Below are 22,866 nucleotides of genomic sequence, written 5' to 3'. Positions count from 1 at the left end.
CGATGGGAAGCTGACTTTGAGGAGCAGCAATGTGTGAGTCTCTGCGGTGACACTCCTCTGCCACCAATGGTATGTCCCATAGATGGTCCTGTGGTTCTTTACTCTCCCCCATCTCTCTCTATAGTTATGCATTATTTATTGTTTGATAAACAGTGTCCAAACATCCCTATTTTCATTATGTTTTCACTCCTTTTCAAACCTTTAGAACAGACGGTTAGTCCACCTTTTTTTAGCATAGTAGCCCCTCTGAGGTTTAAGCATTTCACAAAAAAAGGAAAATAATAAAAACAACCCTTGCCCTCATAGGAGGAGTCAGATTAGTGCACTGAAAGCTTTGATGCTCCAGAATGTCAGCTCTGTGGATCGATCTAGCAAAAAACACACACACCTGACCAATCAGAGTCTTCTGTCTGTTGTGGACCTGCTGGGCACCGTGGTTTACAAGCTTCAAAGAGCTCCTTTTAATACACTGCTTTGATAGCCCTCAGCCTCCGCTGACCCACCACCTATCCTTTGGGGAGCGTTTTAGCTTTAGTGGGGTAGAAAGGGATAACTTGATCATCTTAATGATTGTGGCAAAAAAAAGAAAACTCATATAAAATCTTGAATCTAAGTCCGAAGTATACATTTGTAATAAAGCATTTTCCATAAGAAAAGCACATTACTGCCAGTTAGATCGTTGGTTCAGGGTGTGCTGGTGTGTTAACTCCCTGGGGTTAACCTTAGAGTGTGAGAAAGTACCACATTATGTTCAAGAACTTTATTAAGAGAAGTCATCTGGTACCATACTTCATCTGACGTCTTTGGTTAACACAGCAGAATAAGGTTTACAGTTTTGGGGGCCCAAATTACTGGGCATTGTTGTCATTGACATGCTTTAAGCCAGTGGGTATACATTAATTTTTACCATTTAGAAAAAAGAAGGATTTTGTGACACACTCACCTTTGATTAGTTTTAATGGCTGCCCTTATTGAGCTCAATTAGACTTTTTTCTTTTAACCTTTAATTAAAACTATTCATGAAGAACTAAATCGAAGGCAGACATTACAAGGTGACATAATTTTTATAATTTACTGTGCCAATGAAAACTAAATATCCAATGGTGGATATCAGATATTATTTTTGTCCTCGCTGTCAGTGTCCCTGGCTGGGCATTACTCAGCTCATTAGGCTTCAGCAGCAAATCACATCAGCTAATGGATTTAATTTGCTATTAGGTAGCAGGCCATTTAGAACAGTGATAATAGGCTTCAAATAAGCTGTCATGCACTTAAATTACATCCACAGTGACAATGACAATCTCGGTTGAAATGATAATTATAATAACAAATGCTACGTTTTGCCGGCAAGGTTTCCCCTGTGTAGAGTTTCTAGCAATAGTGTTGAGTGACTGTAACAAAAACGTTTTAGATGGCAATAAAGAATACAAATACGTTCCACAGCACAGCGTCTTTGGTGTACTTTTACCTCTTAAACCTGTCTATCTGATAAAACTATTCAACCAACTGTTCATTCCTGTTCCATAAGATGCCAGCTGCTGCCGCTGTGATATCTCTATCCACAGCACTGGTAACATGAGCTAGTGCCATTTTTTTTAAAGGAACTATTCCATTATGAAGGCTTAACAGTCTCACGGCAGATTACATGGTTTCTTTTGGGTAGATTATAAATCTCGCTCGTTCATGAATTTTTCACACCAAAAGAAAACGTCCCACACAGGTCAAAAGAGATTTCAAAACCTACCAATTTTCTTTTGTAAATCCAGTCTTGCGATTCTTTATAAATAGCAGTGATTGTTTTGATTAACTTACCATGCATTAACTTACCATCCATTGTGATGGATTGTCTCAATCTGTCTCTAGATGAGCCTTGGATGGAGTTTGGACGGGGGCGTGCTGGTGAGAGGCTGAAACACAGGGACAGCTCTGGTAAGAACACTAGCTATTAGCATGATATCTGATGAGGGCTTGGGACTTGGGTTTATCCACTGATTCCCTGGCCACTGTGGGTGTTGGGTGGCGGAGGGAGGTGGAGGGGGGGAATCAAGTGCTTTTCCTTGTTCCTGCAGCCAATTCCTGACTGAGCTGTGGCCAGAGTGAGTGAACACTGGAGAAATGAGACAGACCTTCCCCATATGTACTTCCTCCAACCACCGCCCCCCTTTACACTCAGACACACAGAAACTCACATTATCAGACGCACATTTAATCAGGGGTTTGGGGTTACTTTCAGAAATGTAGCTAATCCGTTGCGCAGCCACTCCTTATTGCTTAAAATTGGAATCAGTAATGTAATTCCTTATGGTAATTTTTTAATATCCTTTTTTATTACGGATTTTCACAATTAGATTTTCTGTTATCCCATTTTGTGTAATTGTGTTACTCCCAGACCTTAAATTAATAAACATACCCAATTTGGTGACATGATTGCAAACAGCACAAAGCTCGCTGTTTTTGAAATGAAGTAATTAACAGCTGCGTAAGATGGTGAGAGATGTGTTGCCCTCTTATCCTGGAGCCTCAGAGGCCAGGAGAAGATTAGAGCTCTGATCTCATTCCCAGCACTTGTTTGGAGTCTGTCAGGAAGAGAAATGCCAGCATTAGAGAGGTACCGCCACACTCCTGATATGATGAAATAAGGAGAAAAGGGGAAAGGGAAAAAGATGGAGGGATGGACAGAAAGGAGCCTGCCCTTCTCTGAAGTGTCAGTAGCTTGTTTATTCTATTTTTCATCATAGCTGCTGGGGCAAAGATTCCCATTTTTCCTTTTCTTTTTTTTACCCCACCTTCTAACAAAAACCACTTCTCTCATTTTTTATAGGTCTTGCAAACTCTCATGCCCCAGTGAAAATTACATTGTGAAACGGTCGGAATTTCAGGGCTGCCTGTGCTCTCCGCTGTCCCTCAGAGCTTTCAAACAGTCAACAGACTGTGAAGAATAAATAATAAAAAACTATTGATTATTTTGATGACTGCAAGATTCAATTAGGTATTAATTTTGCCCTCCAGTGGACCTATCAAGCAACTCAAAGGAGATGAGGTGGGAGGTGGGGGTGGGCCCAAATGCATGCAGAGTGTGGCCAGGCTCAGACAGAGGGGAAAATGTGTTTACCTCAGTGGGCAGAGAGGTGCATTGATGCGCAGTGTCCCACATTTAAGTGCTGCACAAATGAAGCCCTGATGACTTGTGACATTGTTACCAGGGATATGAGTATTGACCAGCCTGCTCACATTTTTAACAGCGGTTTAAAGTATTTTTATTGATTAACAGTTTTATCACGTGTTCAGTGCCACAATTGTATGCGTTGCAGAGGATTTGGACAGAATTGTAGAACACTAACATTTTGGTCAAATTAGGAATTCAAACATGAATTCCACAGTGGACAAAATGTAAAAGGTAAAATATCAGAAACAAATTAATAAAATGTGGTTAAGTTCAGCAGTGAACAAAATGTCTCCCCCAAGGAATTCAGACACAACATTAGTGACACAATAGAATGCATTACTGATATGTAGGGGACAACAAAAAAAGTAGTGGATAAGTGCAAAAACCAAAGGTTCTTATGTGTCCTAGTCACCGGTCCTTTGCTCAGATGCATTAAGGTTGGACCTGATTCATAAACACAGGATTATTAGGGTTGTGTAGTCCTGCTGCTCTGTGTGTGTGTGTGTGTGTGTGTGTGACTTGAAACCCGGAGGGGGGGTTGGACGCTGCCTGAGGACACAAGGAGGAAGAGACACAGAGAGGGTGAAGGTGGGAGGGAATGCGTGTGTGTGTGAAAGAGAGAGAGAGGGAGAGAGAGTGAGATGGAGAGAGAGAGAGGAGGTGACAGCTCCACCGCTTGTCTTTAGGAGGCAACCTCAGGCTTGAACTTGCTGTGGTTGTTCAGACCTTCACAGAGGTCGAGGAGCCTGCTTGAGGTTCAGGAAGGAGTATGTACTAGCTGCTCCCTGCACTGTGGTGGCTTGTTTCACCCGCTGACTGACTGACTTCACTATTTGGACTTTCCGATATCTATTTTTTACTGAAATTTGCTGGAACTTTGGGTAAGAACACAAGTTTTGATAATGTTAATTTTGTCTGTATTCTATTCCACATGCCTCTTTGTACCATCAATCCCGATGTTTCATTTTGTTTGAATTGGTCTCAGTTCAAATGTTCAAATAGAATACATTATGTAGATGGTCCTTTTCAAAAATGTATAACAATTTGTAATTCTTGAGGAATACCAGTGACTTTATCTCATATTTCAATGAGGCCTTAACTTCATGTTGATTCACACTGTGCTGCATGATGTCACCTTTGATCTCTTTGAGTCAGCTACTGTGTGAAAATTGATGTAATAGCAGCGTGAATGCTCTCTCATGTTTTCCTATTTAGACGTAAAATTAGATTTTATTTCATTTATGTATCAGCATGCAGCCTCTACATCTCTTTGTACACCGCTGTCAGCTTACTGTTTGCTGAAGATGAGGCACATGTCAGGTAGTAATGAGTCCTTAGAGATGTATGTATCACTGTTTTAAGACTGCAGGGTATAATGGCAAAGCCACGCGAGCCGTAGCAGTTCTTTACCAGTCAGCAGCCGGCAGTATCAGCGGGGTAGCACCAGCCTCAGATAAAAGAGAGTGCCGGAGAGGGAGGGAGGGAGGGAGAGAGAGGGAGAGTAATGAGTGAGCGATAGAAGGGAGAAGCCGGGATAGAGAGGGAGAGAGAGAGAGAGAGAGAGAGAGTGAATGAAAGGGGCAGAGACGTAGAGAAGGAGCCAGTGAGTGTGAGACGCCGAAGCACATCTAACCAGGGTGTTTTTCTCTTTTTTTCCCTTCTCTTCTCCTACCTGGGCTCCCACCTCCCTCCAGGATCCGATGATTACAGGGCAGCTGAGCAAGCCGCTGCTCTCCCTGCGCAGCGACATGAGCGCGGCTGAACTCCGGGCAGACGACAAAGCGGCCAGCCCAGACAGTGATCTGAACGACGACCCCCTGCTCCTCTCCTCCGAGGCCACGGACACAGAGGGCACTCCCAACAAGCTGTACGGTAAGTCACAATCTCCTCTGTCCCTCTTCTCTTCTTCTCCCGGCTGAGGTTTGGATGTGCAGAGGTGAGCTCACGTTCCTGTAAACAGAGGACTTTCTGTGCTGGGACAGGTGTCACAAGTGTTGGGCACCAAACTAAGTTAAAGTGCAGATGTGTAGCCAGCCCGTGCTTCAATATCTGAAAGGGGCAAAACTGTATTTCATGTTGTTTCTCTTGTCTTGTCTCTTGTTAATTTTTTTAGAAAATGCCAACACTGTGCCCTTGTGGTTTATCAGGGACGGTTTCACAAGTAATTCTGTCTTAAAGCGATACAACAAGGAATTGTGTTGAGTAAATCCCCCTTTTGAGGATATAATACATTTCTGTTGTATTGTAGTGCCTGTATTTGGCATATTCTGATGCTTTATTGGTGTGGTATCTTTTTGACAGGAGGTGTGCTCGACTCTCCTTTATGTTAAACCAATTTAAAAGTTTAGATCATAAGTTTGAACTTCATTTTCTTGTCATTGTATTTTTGTTTAAATTCCACCCTCTCACCTGGCAGTGTTTGGTCATGTTATTAGTTTTTCTTTTTGCACGAAAATGTCATATTTGTCATTTGATCACAGCTAAAAATAACTGTGGAAATTGTGAGGATAACTCTCTATCAGAAAGTGCATCGTTGAGAAAATGGACTGTGATTATCAGCACTGATAGTGACAGTGAATGCAAGATGCAGTATGTTTTATAGAACATTACAGTCTTCTTTTCTTACAGGGATTTTTAGGCTTTTGGTAATCCACAGTTGCAAATGATCTTTAAAATTATCTGAATTCTGTGCCTCATTATTTTTGCAGTTATCTCATTACTTGTGTGTTCACACTCTATTTGAGCTGCATTTAAATGTATTAATGTCCTTTTTTCTATGAGCTCTTTCAGTCATGTGGACTAATTCAATCACTGGGCCTAGTAATGAATCAATAAGCATAATGATAGAAATCATTTATTGTAATGGAAAATGTAATGTTGCTTTAAAATCTTTTAATCTCAGAGATTTAGATAATTATTCTAATTATACAATTATTTTTACACCTTGAAATATTGGATTTGAATTGAATTTCAGCATCCTGTGCTGAAGAACTGAAAAACATGTTCATGAACACATAAAGAAATGTTTGTATGAGTGAATGAGTGCATATCAGTATAAGGTTGTTAAAGGAGGCAGTCACTGCGGTTTGTAGTTCGTTGTGAAAGCAAGGTTTGAAGAACTTCAGACAGTGAAAGATGAAGGTTTATCTTGGCAGATGCTCATGGTTTGTTCTTTTTTCATATCATTGATATTCTAATGGTTTGCTTTGAATCTGTGAGTAAGTCAGTAAGTAATCGTGTGTGTGTGTGTGTGTGTGTGTGTGTGTGAGTGAGTGAGTGAGAGAGAGTGATTTAGGCCTTTAATTGATTTATTGATTGCCATGGTCTTTTTCATTTCATAATTTAATAACAACAGAATTGTTACTTGAATGTCAGTTTGCTTTTCACTCGCTTTGTCATGTGTGTGTGTGTGTGTGTGTGTGTGTGTGGGGGGGTGTATTACTACAAAGTATGATAAAGAGCATGTAGGGGTAGCTTATCAAACATTTGTGAAAGAAATGAAAGAGATGTGTTTTGAGGCTGCCTTTCTAAATATTCTCTCTAACTTAATCAGTTGAGTTACATTTTAAATCCTTATCAGAAGAAGCTCCAGAGGCTGAAGTCTCTAAACAAGCCATGTGTGCTGCACAATCTGTCTCAGAAGTGTTGCAATTTGGTTTAATAAGCATCAAATCTTTCCCTCTTTCTTCCCATCTGAGACTCTATCTTACTCCTCTCCTGCTTTTCCCTTGCCTCTGTTTTGGTCTGTAGTCTCATGCATGTGCTCTTATGTCATTAAAACATTTTAATATTTAAGGGTGAATTCAGTTCTGCTCACTTTTGTCAGCGAGGAATAAGATAGAGGTTCGACTTATTCTGAGTTGTTTGTTTTGCTGTTCCTGTTGACCTTCTTTTTAGTCTCATTTAGTGCTAAAGGAGTCGTTTGCTGAGTGTCTGTCATGCATGTGGCCGTTAGGAGCCTCTCTGGTGTAACTTGTGAAATTTTGGAGAAAGGCTTCCCTCTGCCCGGTGGCGAAGCCCTGGGCTTTGCCCACGGCAGGCTGCCCACATGACCTGTCAGGGAAAATGCTGGAAGCCGCCAAAGAGATGTGGCACAATCTTGCCTTCTACTTGAGGCAGATAGGAAGGAAGAGAGAGAGAGAAGGTTGGGTAGGGTTATTTCTTCACATACGATGAGAGAGGAACGGTACAGTGATTGTGATAGGATGCTTAAATATCTGTGCTTGAACTGCAATGATGATATGTTGTTTCCACACGGCTCTGGTTTGGTTTAGTTATTGCATATTGTTGCGTGCATTTTTAGTATTTTCCCTTTTTAAGCACAGATGACATTTCTCTCTAATGGCTGAGAAAATCTTCGGGTCTACCCAAGCCTTTCATAAACCATGGGAACCTAAAATCTATGACGGCTGGCTTGTTTATTTGCTGTATTTTTGTTTACTGTGTAACCTCATGGCTTCAAGGAGACTGGGTAAAGTTTGCAGCCCTCACCATTTGAGTAGCATCACAAATTCTGTTGATAGGGGGACTATATATGTATCTATATATAGATAGGAGCTGAGCCTTTAAACTAGAGCTCACATTAGTCAGTTGTTTTCTTTATGTGGTTTTGCACCTTGCAGGAGCCACAATATTGAGATTCTTTCATTTTACTTGTATTATGGTAAAGCTATACTTTGTAATGAGATTTCTGTGTATCAGTAGACTGAAAAATGAGAAATTCCACTGTTTTTCTGCTGTCATTTCACAAAATTCCTCTGATAGAACGTCGCAGTTTTGTGATTATCACTCATGACCTCAGCATGCAGTAAATGGATCTTAATTGGCAAAAAATATAGACACACTACTGCTTTTGTTACAGCCATTAGCGAAAGTAAAGTGATGGTAAGAGCTGGCTGCCTCTGACGATGCTCTAAGTCTTCCATGAGATCTCTCTCTCACACACACAAACACACACACACAGGCACGTACACAGTATAGTCAGTACCTAGCAAATTGAACTAATTGAAAAGTTTGTACATTTTGATATAATGTGACTCAAACATTGTTGAGGATAGATAACCTGCAGCGTAGATTGATTCACAGATGAAGTTACACACGTCCCATATTCTCTGTGTCTTTAAATTCAGAGGGCCTGCCTTGTAAGAGTTAGTGACAGCATGAAAAGAAAAAAAGTCACCCGGAGACAATGACAGTAGCGGTCATTTTTGTCTACAGTAACTTGTCCACTTTCTACACCCTCCGCATGCTTACTGCAGCGGTGAAAGGGTCACTCTCCTCCTAAAAGCTTGCCTGTGCAAATAATCTTCCACTCCAGCTAACAGGGGCTACGAGGTACCACAAACATCCTGCCGCCTTGTATTTATTCCAAGGAGAAGTGGACATTAGGTGGAAAAGCTGTGGTTAGTAGGGCAAGCAATTTTTTTCAGACGACGAGATGGTGCTGGATGTGTACAGTTTCTGTCTTCTCTTCTCAAGCAAATCTCCCCCTTTCAGACATCAACAGACAAGATAATAAGACACTCAGAGCACAATTCCGTATTATATTCAGCAACCAAAGGCTCATCTCTTGTCAGTTTGCATTTACTCTCCCAAAGATGTGACGCTTCTATCATCATGCTGTCAAAGAGAGCCAGGCTGGAACGACAGAAGCACTCATTTCATACACTTACTGTCTACATGAAATGGTCTGCACTTATACGAATTCTGCCAAAATGGTGGAACATTTTCCCAAAGGTCACCTAGGAGCCCCCCTACCCAAAAGAGCAAAATGAAATTCATTGATTCCTTGTATCGGAGGTCATTGAGGGAAGAAAAGTCTTCTCCCAACAGCAACAGCCACCGCAATGCTCACCCGCGCGTTTGTCAGGATTCCACTTGTCCAGCGGATTAGCAAAATTCAGTATTTAAATTGAAGTGATTTTGGACAGTGATCAAAGTACTTTTGATTCGGAAAACTTATTTCTCCTTTAAGTGTGGCTTTAAAAAAAAAAATGGCAGTAACACATTTTCATCCGTTTTTTTATTTGGTTGGTTTGCATCATGAATATTCACAGGGACTCTGGAAATAAGACTCAGCTTAACACTGTCTTTCATTCAAAATTCTCTTTTGCTATTCCACATTCATACACACACACACACACACACACACACACACACAGACACAGAGGGAGAGAGAGATTGCACGAACACATGCACATTGCTGGAGGCATGGGTTCTTATTATTTTTGTGTAATCAGCTTAGTGAGCAGGATGCATGGTGGGATAGGCTGCTTGCTGATGCAAAGAGCCTCGTAATGTTGTATGGCGAGGTTAAGTAATAAAGTGACGCAAACCCGCTGCTGAATGGGCCACGCTGAGTAAATAAGAGTGGATAAAGGAGACCGGAGGGGGGGAACATGTCTCTCCCCAGGAGGTGGATCTCATTATGGGGATTTCAGCTGTCTGCGCAAACTTGAAAACAAGCTTAATGCATGACTATGAAGCAGGTGTAATACATTTGCAAATGTGCCCGCGGTGCCCTCAGCTACAGCTACACAATCACCGTGTCGCAAAGGGAACAGGAAAGGGAGGACGAACCCGAGGCAGTCGGGATGTCTTCAACGCCGAGCTCATCAGCTTGCTTATGCAGGAATTACTTTGAACAACATGTAATACTTTAGAGTAACTGACAATATAATTTCCCCTGTTGTTTGTATATACAAACCAAAGTGAAGAGGGTTATTTTTGTGTTGGGTGGGATCAGAAGAATTCCGAAGCGTATTACAAGAAGGCAGGCAGCGGTGGAGGAAATAAATTCCATTTCAATATGCATTTAGTTTAGTTATACAATCACCATACTGCTACTTCTTTTTTTTTGTTGCAAAGTTCAGACATCATTTTGAACCACGCATACGCATTGGATAGCAAAGGCTGAATAACCAATATCAATAAGCCTTTCATGTAAGCTAACAAAAAAAGCATCACATCTCCTGGCACGGACACGGTTGGTGTTGTTGAGATGTAATTGAAGCTGCAAGGGTCACATTTTCGGAATAGAAATTACAGTCTTGTCTTTGACTCGTGTGGCGTGAACCAGAGATGCATCCTACAGCCCTTGTGTCCTTCACAAGCCTTTATTATTTATAACGCTCGCTCTTTGAGCAATGACCAGTACTAATGCATAACCTTCTGTCCTTCTGGCTGATTCGCTTCCTTTGAAACCAAAGATTGAGGCAGGAGAAGTGGGTGTATGGTGGATGAGGCAGGGTTGGCGGTGGAGGGGGGGGGTAGCGTAGGGCAGTGGAGATCCAGGCTATCGAGAAGTTATTATGTTTTTTCCCTTTATATCTGAGGATGTGGAATAACACTGTGATGCTTCTTTTCTGCAGAATAGAGTTATGGGCTTCAAAGCAATACTATTTCCCGACATCCCTCCTTCCACTATTCGTCTGCCGCACCAAATAATGTACAGGGGCGGGGAGGGGCAAGGGGGGTCTTTTAGCTACATGATTATTTGCTTGTTTCCACCTGTTCCCATTGAGTTCCGAACATATCGCGGCGAGAAGGGGGACTCAGTAACAGGTAATATGAGACTTTTTTTTCTCTGTGATAAACTCATTTCCAGATAAACTCTGCTTAGGTTGAGTGGAGGTAAGATATACTCTCGTGCCGCCGTATCACCTGATGTTATCCTGCGGTGATTGAGCCTTGGTGCTGCAGAGCCGGTGTGATCCATTGTTATTATTGCTCCATGACAGAGGGGACGGGTGAGGTGGGGTGGGCTGGGTTGGGGTGGTGGTGGTTGGGAGGGGGGGGGGGGGGGTTGGTTTCGAGGGCCATGGGGTAGAAAGTGGGACAGAGGCAGCATTAGCGCCGGATAGCCTGGGGGGGCCTGGGCTGATGTGTCAGGCGTGACATGTGGGTGTCTATTCCCCCACCCACTCACACACACTTCACACCGGACCGTCTCCCCATCCTCACACCCCACTGGCTACTTCTTCATGTCCTGCCCTGTCTCATGCTACACAGGCTGATGGACAAAAACATGCCATATTAAAATCCAAATTATCGATTTAAGTAAAATGCGGAATTTTCACATTTTTTAATTGGGTGGTATTCATTTTAGATTCGATTTACTTTTATGATACATGCTGAAATCCTCTACCTTCACTTATCAAGTTCATCTTATGTCAAATTTAACATTTTAGGATTTCTACGACCTTTAACTCAATGATGTAAATGTATATGTATGGAAAACTCAAAGTACATCAACGTCAAAGAGCATTTCTGATATCATGTTTATTTGAACTTGCAGTCCTAAAAGCACGTCATAATGTGACTCTCAGCATCAGCATTTTGTCCCAAATCACAAGAGCCTTCAGTTGATATCTTCAGAAAGTACAAATTTATGATACAGAAAGCAAAAGAAAGAGGATGTAGGATGCAGCCAGCAGAATCCTATTTACCAGAAATATCATTTAAGTAATTTAGGAGGAGGAGCAGCAGTGAAGCAAGCATCTCCTAAAAGGCTTAGAGCTCTCTAAAGCTAGTCCTGATCCCACTGTCCCGCCTTCGCTGATGGCTGTAAAAGGATGAAGAATAATTTGGAATGTTATTTGCCTCTTTCAACCCTGAGCTCTAATCAGGTTGACATTGCTTCAGGAATGAGGAGGACGCTCCACAACAGATGTGCTCATGTGCAAAGTGTCCCAATCCCCCGAGAGCAGCACAAAGACCCCCCTCCCTCCTGTTCCATTCTCTTCTCCTCCCCCCCCCCTGCCTCTCTCCATCACACCAGCTCTCCTTCTTGACCTTTGAAATGGGCATTGCCTCTCTTCTCACCAATTTACCTCCCTCTGGTTCCTCTTGTGCTTGTTCTGGTTCCATCTCCACTCCACCATCAAGGGAGAGACAGGTAAGAGCTGGACGAGAGCACTCTCATGTCAGAGAGCCTTTTGGTGGAGACCTGTGCCCAGAGAGGGCATGAGTACTGGAGCACAGGTCCTTACTGCTCTGAGGATCATTTGCATACAGAGTCTCCATTCATTAGAAACCGAGGGTTCACGCCTGCCAACTGGAGTGTGTTGTTCTCTCTGGTTAACCTTGTGTTTTCTTGTTGGTGAAGACAAATTAAAACATCCATTCCATTTCCTCCCCACTTCTGCGGCTCCTCTGAATTTATTTGTGATTGAACAATCATCTCCATAATAGTCATCTAACTTTTGTTTTGAATTTGCTTTTGTTTTTCTGGTGTGTGTCCCACTTTGGAGTGACCAATGTCCTTTGTTCTTGCAGTCCTCGTCACTGCTTTGTCCCCTCTCTGCTGACAGATGCTGACAGCTATGTGCTTCTTCTTTGACTGGTAATGTCACTGCCCGCCTCTTTTCACCTGCGGGAATCAGGCCAACAACAACACTCATATCCTGCCCTCCTCCATATGCAGGCCCCCCCCCCCCCGATCAACGTAACAGCAAGGACTAGATCCCTATGTTTGCTTCCCAGCGACAAACACGGCCAAACGAGTGCGGGAAGTGAACTCAAGTCCCTGTTGTGCTGCTCCATCCGTGCACCCGTAGCCTTAGAACTTCTGATGCGTAAAATCCTTTCTGTCCACCACCTCCTATGTAACTCCTTAACTCCATAATTCCACTTTGTGTCAGAATAATGAATGAGGCCGAGTTTTTTTCCCCCCCCTGTAAGGTCCATGCCCTTGCACTATACAGAATCAGGCTTTTAATGCCAGGAGCCCTGTGAGATTACCCTGGCCTCTTCTCCCTCATGTCCAGTGCTGGGTTCTTAATTAAGGAAATGACAGCTCTCCTAGCAGCAGCAGCAGCAGCAGCAGCAGCAGCAGCAGCAGCAGCAGCAGCAGCAGTAGCCATAATGTAGCTGATAGTGTTACAGGCAGCCACTCAAAAGTCAGTCTCTGGTGAGTTCCAACCCCTGAAACTCTATTGACCTCTCCCTTGCAGCCTCCCCACCTCAGCCTCTAAACAGAGTATTACTTCCCTGCAGGTCCGGAGGGAGCCATCTTACTAAGAGCACCTGGAGTTATTGGCAGCAGATTATGCCCCGTGTTATTGTTGAGGGCTTTGGTGGGAGTAATGAAACACAAAGCTAAATCACTTGTGATTTTGGCTCTCTTGCATTCTGCGAGGTGTTAAGTAAATCGCTCTAAAGCACGTGCTGCATATTATACGCCGCGCGGCTCTATACAGCGCTCCGCCCAGTATGTAACAATACTTTTTAGACCTTATTCCCATGTGCATTTGGGGGGGGGGGGGGGGGCTGCATTAGTTTGAATGAATGCAAAATGATAGAAAAATTCTCTCTCTCACTCTCACCTTCACTCTATTTTTCTCGAATGCCACATCAACTCTCAAAGTGCTAACTGAATCAATAGTCAAACAATCAAGGACAATTGGTTGCGTATTGATGGAATTAAGCCTGGTGTATGATGTGGCATGTTGTCTATGTAGCCCATCCTTTATGCTCCAACAGCTCTCTGTCCAATGTAAACTTTCTGGATCACGGCACATGTTTGATCATGAAAAATGGCATCGCTCTACATGTTTTAACACAGCACTGCCACGCTAATTCAAATCAATACAACGGTTAAGAATATAATTAGCATGCATGGTTGAATCTCTTTTATTGTGTTCGCCCGCAAAATAATCTTATGTGTATTAGATTTCAGTGAAAAGTGATTGACAACATCTAAATAGCAAACACATGCACTCAGCCAGACATTTTCAAAAGGACCATTATAAAATGGAGCTTGGCTGTTCATTCTGAATAGACTGAATCGTTACCAGGCCTCTCTCGCACATTTGACAACTTACATAATGCATTTCCACTAAAATAGCTTAAGTGTTAAAGCTTCTTTTATGGGCAAAAATTGATTCATAAATGCACCGAGGCGAAAGCTAACATGAACACAAAGCCTTCAATAACACCCATTTTATTCAGACTGTCAATGTACGAAGCGGTTGCATTAGACGAGGTGGCATGCTGATTGCTTTATGAAATCCAGGCTAATTGTTTTGTAGTCTAGTCCTTGGGGCACCCTGCATTAAGACGAACCAGAATGAAGTCAAATAAACCCCCACTCCCACCCAGCCCGCACACACATGCACACACACACACACACACGCACACACGCACACACGCACACACGCACGAAGCCCTCTGCCTTGTGTGGCCTTGAAAGTCACTCTCCAGTGGCCACTTTGGTGATCAATGAAACTGAATTTATGTAGTGGTGGATATTGGCAATACTTCCATGGCGTAAGTCACATCAAATCACACCCAGTGCTGTGTAATAAAGATCATGATTTTGGTTACATAAAAGAGTCGCCACTTAGTAAGTGAAGTAACCTGACGCATTCTCTGAGAATTCCATCATGTCACCACCACCGGTATGAATATCAAATAAATAAGACATATTTCCTGAAATGAATTCCTTCCCCTCTTGTACATTCAGGGCTATGAAAGAGAACGTTGCTGAGCTGTACATTTCTGGGCTAAAGAGCATTTTCGTTAATCAAAAAGATGTGATGCTATGTTGAATGCGTGTCGCCTGTGCTTTCATCCCTCTGCCCTGTTCTTTCATCTCCCCTCACATCAATACTTCCATTCATTCTATTTTATCCATTGTGTGACCCGTATAATCACAGCATCAAAGGACATTCTTTTTAGTAAAGGTTTGATCGAGAATTTCCCCCCCCCCCCCCCCCCCCCCTTACATACAGTATTAATTGCCATGCAGAAATCCATTTATGAATCATTCACAATGGATAAGTAGATTTCTTATAGAAAAGAAAAGCAAAACATGTACAAAGATTCTAGTAATAAAACAGAATTGAAGATTGACTCCCAGGATATTTCTCCTGTCAGCTATTTAATTTAGTTAAGGAAATTACATAAATCCTTAGAGAAAAGATGTGCATGTGTATTTATTTATTATTGATTTTTCTCTGAGAAAAACACGTTAACGTTACAGATATTTGCAAGGGGATAAAGCTTTCCAAGTTATTGTGAAATGATGCAATGAAAGGCAGGAGTTAAACTAATCGTTATTCAGCTAGCCTTCTCCTACACTGTTTATCAGATAGAATACATTATTCACGACCAATACTTTAGCTACAATCATGAGCAATACAGTCTCCAGCACTATTTATTGATAATGCTATATGGCTATTTCTAAAAGTGTTATTTCTTCATTGTTGAGCACATTCATGTGGGTAATTCACTTTGTTAATGTGTTTCGATAAATACTAGTTGCTTAGTAACGCTGGTATGTCTATTATCAGTGTGGGTCTGTTTAATTTGTTTGAGTAGAAATAGATTGCAAGCTTGTGTTCTGTAAATGAAATTCTTTCAGGTCTGGGAGGGAAGAGAAAATTATGTTAATTTGATCACAGCTAAAGTGAAAATTGACTGCTTGGAAAAAGAATAATGTGAGATAATACTTTAAACTAAAATCCAATCGAAAATATATTGCTTCATCATCTACACTCCAGTTTCCCCAAGTGAAATTGAAATTATACAGTGGATTATGATGATCTTGTACTTTATCCAAAGCGTGTGTTCAATCTAATATCGTCACAAAGTCTTCACTCACTGTATATTGGGATTGATCTTAATTCTAGATGCAGCAGGCTCAGGGCGGGGCCGCGCGCACCGTGATCCATAATGGGGGAAGTAATTGGTGAAAAGAGACTCGGACGTCAAAACAAACTCCGCTTGCGAGGTTGATAAGCGAGAGAACGTGGACCCTTCGTCGGGAAACGGGGCCCAGCCAGCCAGGGGTGGAAACCAGCTCTCAAAGCAGGCTTCCCCCCTGGGCTTTCAAATCAGCCATCCAATGTTTGAGGTTCATTTGCTAGGTCATGCCATTCACCCATTATTTGAATCTTATGTAAAGATGAAATGATTTTACTTGGCGGAGGAGAGTTTAGAATATAATGCATAAGTATACTTGACAGGCAATGAGTTCTTGCAGGCAAGGTTATTCAATAGTGTTTTGGTGGCTTTTACAGAAGGATCCACTGCATTGCGCTGTGTATTAAGCAACAAATAGGAGAAGAAAAGGATTTCTGGCCCCCTGTGAACAAAAAGACACAATGCATCAAGGCTTTATTCTTTATTTAAAAAGCTGCGTAATTCCACTCAAGAAAATCAATCTTACAGTGGAAATGTGTGTGCATATTTTTCATTTTCCAGCATTGTGCGTTTTAAACAGGCTGTGTGGTCTTCAAATGATTTTCCACATGGTTGGCTTCACTTCATCGACAAAATCCACTTTATTCAGCGGAGGAGTTGTCGTCTAAAGGAGGTTGTACGTTTAAAAAGATGTTTCATTAACATGTTGCGAGGGTATCATAGCGTGCAGTCATGTTAAATTACACACGGGTGATTTCAGACTAAATTAGGTTTTGTTATTGTACCTGTAAATTGACCCTCGTAAGTCTCGGTAACAGCAGGCTCTCAATTTAACTCTGCTCTCTCATTATCAGGGTTAACAAGGCTTTCAAGTACTCAATCAAAAAAGTGGAGAGTTCACTTGTGTTTTTTTTTATTTTTCAATAGGCCGGCAGTGCGTTTAAAACTCAGTTACGAGTAATAAAATCACGTGTCGACGCTCCATGTTTTACACTGCCGTATAACGCTACACATGTGTGCCTTCTATTGCCCTCTGTCATCAGTTGATATAACTGTAAGAAGATTGAGCCTGTCGACGGCCAAATCCAGAACACCATTCACTAAAATGAAAATAAAAAAATCTAATCTTAGAATTCATAACATCTCAAATTCGATCAACATGAAAATCCAAGTAAATAATGTCATAGTACTGTTGACGCTGGAATCAAACATGGAAACCAAACGATCAAAAAAATGCAATAAAATACATTGAATTACCACTTTAAGGACAATAAAACAGCTATATACACTTGTTTTAGGCTCACAGAGAACATAAGCTGTATCTGAGTCTAAGTAGCGCCGCATGGCAGTGGCACAGCTCAGTGATATGAATCTCTTCTCTTGTATTGACAGCCTGTTTGTAGAGGTTATTGTGGATAATAGCAGATAGTTGTGCAAGATTTTGTCTCACCAGCACAAACAACCTCCTCGCCCTCACAGACTCATTCAGCCGCCGTTCATCCTCTTAACAGCACAACTACCGCAAATTCTTTTCAAAATCACCTTTTGAAGTTTCCCACATGGAAATCAATGTGAGGTTGCTTTGTGTGCAGGATGTTTGTCATTTTGCTTTTATAGAGTGAGCAATTATAAGAATTGCACACAGGTGTCTAATTTTTCGTCTCTTCACTTATCTAGTCCATCTTTAAGTGTAAGATACTTGTGCATGTTGACAACGATATCATGTCAGATCTCATTTTGCCTGGATTGTCGCAGGCGGCTGCATTTTTCTTTCGGACAATCTCTTTGGTAAAACGTTGGAAGAGAGATTTCTTCTTTTCTGACAGTTTATTCTGCGAGATTCACTCGTTTTCACACTCCACAAAGCTTTGTGTCAACAGTGGAGCGTCAAAGCGATCAGGAGGTCGAGGGTCAAAGCAGCCTTTCGGACCTTTTAAAGCAGTCTACACTCTGCAAGCTGTTGGGAGACACTCCGTGATAGGGTTTGCTGTGATATCCAATTGTCCTTTATTTTCCCTGCAGCCATTACCGAGCTTATTATCATGTCCCTGTCTGCTCCGCTCCACTCTGCCCTCATAGCAAACAGGTCTAATTGTGTCTCATAGCTGCAGGCATGAAATGGAGGGGGTAGTGGGTTTAGATGAGTGATACTCAGTAATGTAAATGGCTGAATAATATGGCCCCGGCGTTTGTGGTTGAGCTCTATCTCTCAACGGTAATCTAGGCCATCGGGGACCCGCCAGTATGCATCATCCCCCATCAATGAGCCTCTCTGCTGGTTGGTAATTTATTCACTGCTACAGCGGTTATTGATAAAGCACTTAAATACAAATTCGCCTCACTCTCCCAACTGCCCCCCCTCTGCTCTGTTTCACATTCTGGCTTGTAATCTCACATTGTGTTGCCCTTAGTTTCCACATTTATCTGATAATGCTTAGTGTGTGTGTTAATCTTTGGGTGAATCTTAGTCGTCTGTCTTGTTCAGCATTTTCTACATGAATTTATGTGTCTTGCCCCTACCAGGAAACCGGGACGGTTCGGTCCAATCGGACGCCAGCAGCAGCCCCTCCGAGCAAAGTCACCTGGGCCAGTCGCATCCAGGATACCCAATGGGTCCACAGGTGAGCGAGCAGTTCTGTCTAAAAGTACAATACAGGTTTTGGGGCTCGGTGCAAATTCTTTTTCCTTAGTTTGATGTCGCCGTGCTTTCTTTACTGACATTTGTGCTTGAATTCTGTCAGAAGTTTTTCAGGCAAAATGGATGTCTGGTGGAAGTGAAATGGCAGTTTCCACTTTTTTTTATGGATGAAATAAATTGAACCCTCAACCTTGAATTTTGGGATTACAACAGGAAAAATGGGCGTTTAACACATTGGAGTAATTCAAAGACTAACTTATAAATCAGCTATGTTAGTTAATTTCCTCTTCCAATTACAGAAATTGTGATGATGGCATATAGACCTTTGCGTGTCACTTTCATCAATCAGACTGTTTGCTTTACGCTTTAATCTAATTGTTTGTGTATAAGCACACTGAAAGGGAAAGAAATGTAAACACAGTGAATCATTTTCAGCTAAAACGTGATGTCGTAACATATTTCTCATCACATATCATCGGCTAAAGTAATTGAGTTGTGGCACTAATGAGCTGACAGCCGAAGCCTTGTCAAAACAAGCAGGGGCACAGGGAGCCTCCAGCCCTGTTAATAGCTCAATCAGCCATTGTCCTATCTGATTGGATTTATTGGCCTAGTGGGCCGGCGATGTTTAATGAACATCTATCTCATTAGTGTTGCTTGGCTTCACAGCTTAAACATACGCCCGCACAGACACACACACACACACACACACACATACCCAGGCATACATTTTACCCAGAGAGCGTCAGGTTTCCTTTAGCACTTGAACAGCCTCTTTAATAAGGCCATTCTCTCAGCGCTCAGTGTTACTCAGTGACGCTCCTGACAGTCAATCCTCATCAAGATAAACAAAAGAGGAAACACGAGGAGAAGACAGACATTCGGTTTTGTCGGGCGGATTTGAGGAGTGTAAACTCCCTGGTGAATGAGTCAATCTGCTTCTCTAGTCAAAATAAAGAATGGGTCTAATTAAAAACCCTTTTCTCATTACTGTTACCTTCCCTGCTTTGGTAATAGATAAGAAATATACACAAAAAGATAGAAGGCATCTCAAGCAGCCAGCCGTAAGAGTCTGAGCCTCAGCAGGCGGCTCTCAACAGTCACCATCTAATATATTAATGCTGTCAGTACAGTCTCTGTGAAGCTAACACTTTTCAGAAACAAAGGCGCTCCGCATGCCATACCCAATTCTCTTGTTCCAGGATCAATATGTTTTGATAGATTCTCGCTCCAGAGCCGGATATTGTTCGAACAACCATTATCCGATGGTAGTTTACCCAACATGAATCCACCTTCCTTCTGTTTCCCACTCGCAGTTAGGATGACAAAAGTCTGCTATCTAGGTGATTATGGGCAATTTCTCAGTGCCAGAGCTGCCAAGCAGATAGAAGGGCCTATTCTCCCCCTGATGGGCAAAGAGGCTGGGTACCACATCCAGTCCTGAGTGGGGCCGCATCCCCGCACGGAGCGCAACACACACCCAGCCCGTGTGTCCCCCCTAGGAGACCAGTTCTCAACACTGAGCTGTCAGACCTGCCAAGCACTGAACTGCAGCTTTCCAGCAGCACCTATGGAGAGAGAGAGAGAGATAGAGAGAGAGGTAGACAGAGAGAGAGAGACAGAAAAGCCACGTGAGCAGCTCATAAACATAGCTGATTGAGCCGGAATTCACAGATACACACTTTTGCTACTTTAAATCTTTAGTCATCGGTCCGCTGTGTGGCTGCAGAACTAATTATTGAATAAATGTATTCGTCTAACACAACAAACAGCCTACGAAACCAAAAGCTCTTGCCTGCTTGAAGATCGCCAAACTGTTTTCTGTCTGGGCTGCTGCCTCTGTGTTCACCCGCTGCCCGGTTCTCCAAAGCTGCCTGTAATGATAAATAAATCAGGCCTACATCTGATAATTGCAGACTTGTTTTTAATGTTATTCTCTTCTATGTAAGGCTGTGTTCGGGTGTCGAGCCTGGCAACCTCATTTAGTTTGACTTGGATGCAAGTGTTCAAAGAGCGCCTTTGATTATTTTCGCTTCAATTCCACACTAAATTTGGTTTAAAAAGCAAGCTTAAACATATGTCACTTGCAGATGACAAACGCGCGGCCTTGTCATTGTCCTTTGTGGATTCTTTGAGCTCGAGAATTATTCATTCATTTTTTAAAAAGTTAATGGCAAATGTCATTTTGAATGCTCTCAGAAGCGTCAGCTGTTGTCATTTGTTATGCATTGTTGCTTTGCATCAAAGCGCAAGTGAAGAAAAAAGGAATCCTGTGTATGATTACTGCCAACAACAATCTCTACACGCTCTTATCTCTTTCATTTAACACCTTCAAAACACAGAACAGGTATTCTTTGACTTTCAGTGCAGATATTTTGCCCGGAGATATACAAAGTCAAACACTTGAGCCGGTACTTCATAAACTGTGATCACATGTATGTCAGAGAGGGTGCCGGGCGTCGTGCACCATGCGGGGTTATCACAGTGACACTCCTGTCACCTACGAGCGCCAGACTTGGCTAGGGTGGCACCGGTCGGCCCGCTCCGTGTCCCTTGCAAACTGCACACACACACCAGAACAGAAGCAGATAGCTGACAATGGGAGTTAAAGGCTGGTGTGCCGAGGTCACGGACGAGAGTCAACACTGCGGCCAGAGTGCAGCCAGGCTTACCTTGGAATGTCTAAAGGCTGGTTTACTCCAGAAGCAAAGCAAAGTGACAGTGCGCTTTTATTACATTTTATTCCCTACTCTTCAGGGTTATGTTGTTTGAGCAATAATTCTGTAAAGGTTTTGCAGAATCTTCAGTATTTCCTTTGTCATACCTTCTCTGACAAATTCAGTTTGACACGCTCAAATGCTGACATAATTTCAAAAAAGGTTTTATCAGAATGAATGAAATTGAAGATGTCACCCTCTATGTATTCATGGAGATTTTAGCCATGGTATAAACCTTCCTGATTCGAGCTCAAAGCTCTCTATGAAAAAATGTGCCGGTGTATTTCCAAACCTACATCCTCAGAAAATACATTTGAAGAGATCTTCTACTATACAAAGAATATCAGAGCAGTACTTCTGATAACCTATCTCTTCCTCTACGGCTGCACAGATTCCACTTTACCTAATATGAATCAACGGCTCCATGAGGAAACTGAAGAGTGATGCTTTATATCCTCCATCAAAAGAGCAAAGTACTACTACTTTCCTCCAAAAACACGGTGTATTTCTGTGGTACCAGGGATTTGTTCAGTGGGATGAAACGTAAAGAAAAGTTCCGAGCTTTTTTTCACAAGGATTGGATTTGATCTCTGTCACAACAGACTCGCTGCCTTTTGACTGACAGCCTGAAACAGGAGAGCACATAAATCAGCACTGAAGCAGCCGCATTGATTAGTGATTTAGTCACTTCAGTAGCATCTGTTTTACCGTGCTGACCTTATCTTTGCATTGATTTCTCTTGACTCGTCTCAATTTATTGTTCTAAGATGTAAAACAGTTTACCTACCTGGAACAAATGCAGGTTTTTTTCTTGTTCTATAGTGAGAATGAAAGGAGTGAGAATGTGTGCAAAATAGGACATAGAACAGAGAATAATGGATTTTGAGAAAAGTGATATTAATATTTGCAATGAAACCTCTGATACCATGCGGTGTGTGTGTGTGTGTGCGTGTGTGTCCGTCTCTCTCCTCCAGTCTCTCCTCGTAGCCCAGCAGCTTGCCAACGCGGTAGGTGGGGTGATGTCCGGTGCAGCGGCGGGTATGAACCAGCCCATCCTCATCCCCTTCAACGCAGGTGGACACCTGGGTGGGCAGCAGGGCCTGGTCCTCTCCCTGCCCACAGCCAACATCCAGAGCCTGGTGGCTGCTGCCGCTGCAGGGGGCATCATGACCCTCCCCCTCCAGAACCTGCAAGGTAAGAAAGAGGGCCAAGCTCAAACAACCAAATCCAAACATTCACAGAACACTAGGGACATTACTTATAAACATGAGAAATATCGCTGACTACAGCAGAACGTTATACATCCATTGTATAACATGGTACAGTGCTGTTAAATAAAAATGCTTTGCTAAGCCCCCGATCAGGTAAGAATCTCTTCTGTGTTTTTATCCCAAAAAGCTGTTATCCTGAACTTGCCCTGAGCAACAGCCATATTAATTACAGGTCAACGTTTTGCAGTGCAGCGCAAAAGCACTTTATGCCTCTTTCCTATGCGTAAGAGTGCACAGTACTCCACTTTTTTATCTATTTTCCAACTCATCTGTCCATCCACATGGCTGTACTTATCCTTTCCCTTTAAACTTTAATGCCCAAGTGTTCTCTTTTGATCATAGTTGTAAATGGTTTTCATTTTAATGTTTAAAACATTGTCTCTTTTATACCATTAGATTGAAGGATGGATGGAGAAACCATCAGTCATA

General features: G+C 42.4%; 1 protein-coding gene across 1 annotated transcript in view; it reads left to right on the top strand.

Annotated features, from left to right (window-relative positions):
- Positions 1-4,854: 4,854 nt before the first annotated feature.
- pou6f2 (POU class 6 homeobox 2) overlaps positions 4,855-22,866 on the top strand; it is a 56,354-nt gene continuing 38,342 nt past the window's right edge. The window contains exons 1-3 of the mRNA XM_076158291.1: positions 4,855-5,038; positions 18,335-18,432; positions 22,141-22,360. Of these exons, the coding sequence (XP_076014406.1) occupies positions 4,867-5,038; positions 18,335-18,432; positions 22,141-22,360 (490 nt within the window). The 5' untranslated portion in view covers positions 4,855-4,866. The remainder of the gene's footprint in view (positions 5,039-18,334; positions 18,433-22,140; positions 22,361-22,866) is intronic.

Source organism: Genypterus blacodes, unplaced genomic scaffold (genome assembly GCF_046128005.1).
Source record: "Genypterus blacodes isolate CSIRO-AG114 ecotype Tasmania unplaced genomic scaffold, CSIRO-AGI_Gbla_v1 ptg000076l_1, whole genome shotgun sequence".
Lineage (NCBI taxonomy): Eukaryota > Metazoa > Chordata > Actinopteri > Ophidiiformes > Ophidiidae > Genypterus > Genypterus blacodes.
The sequence above is the reverse complement of the archived record's forward strand: the minus strand, read 5'-3'. Positions and strand labels throughout refer to the sequence as shown.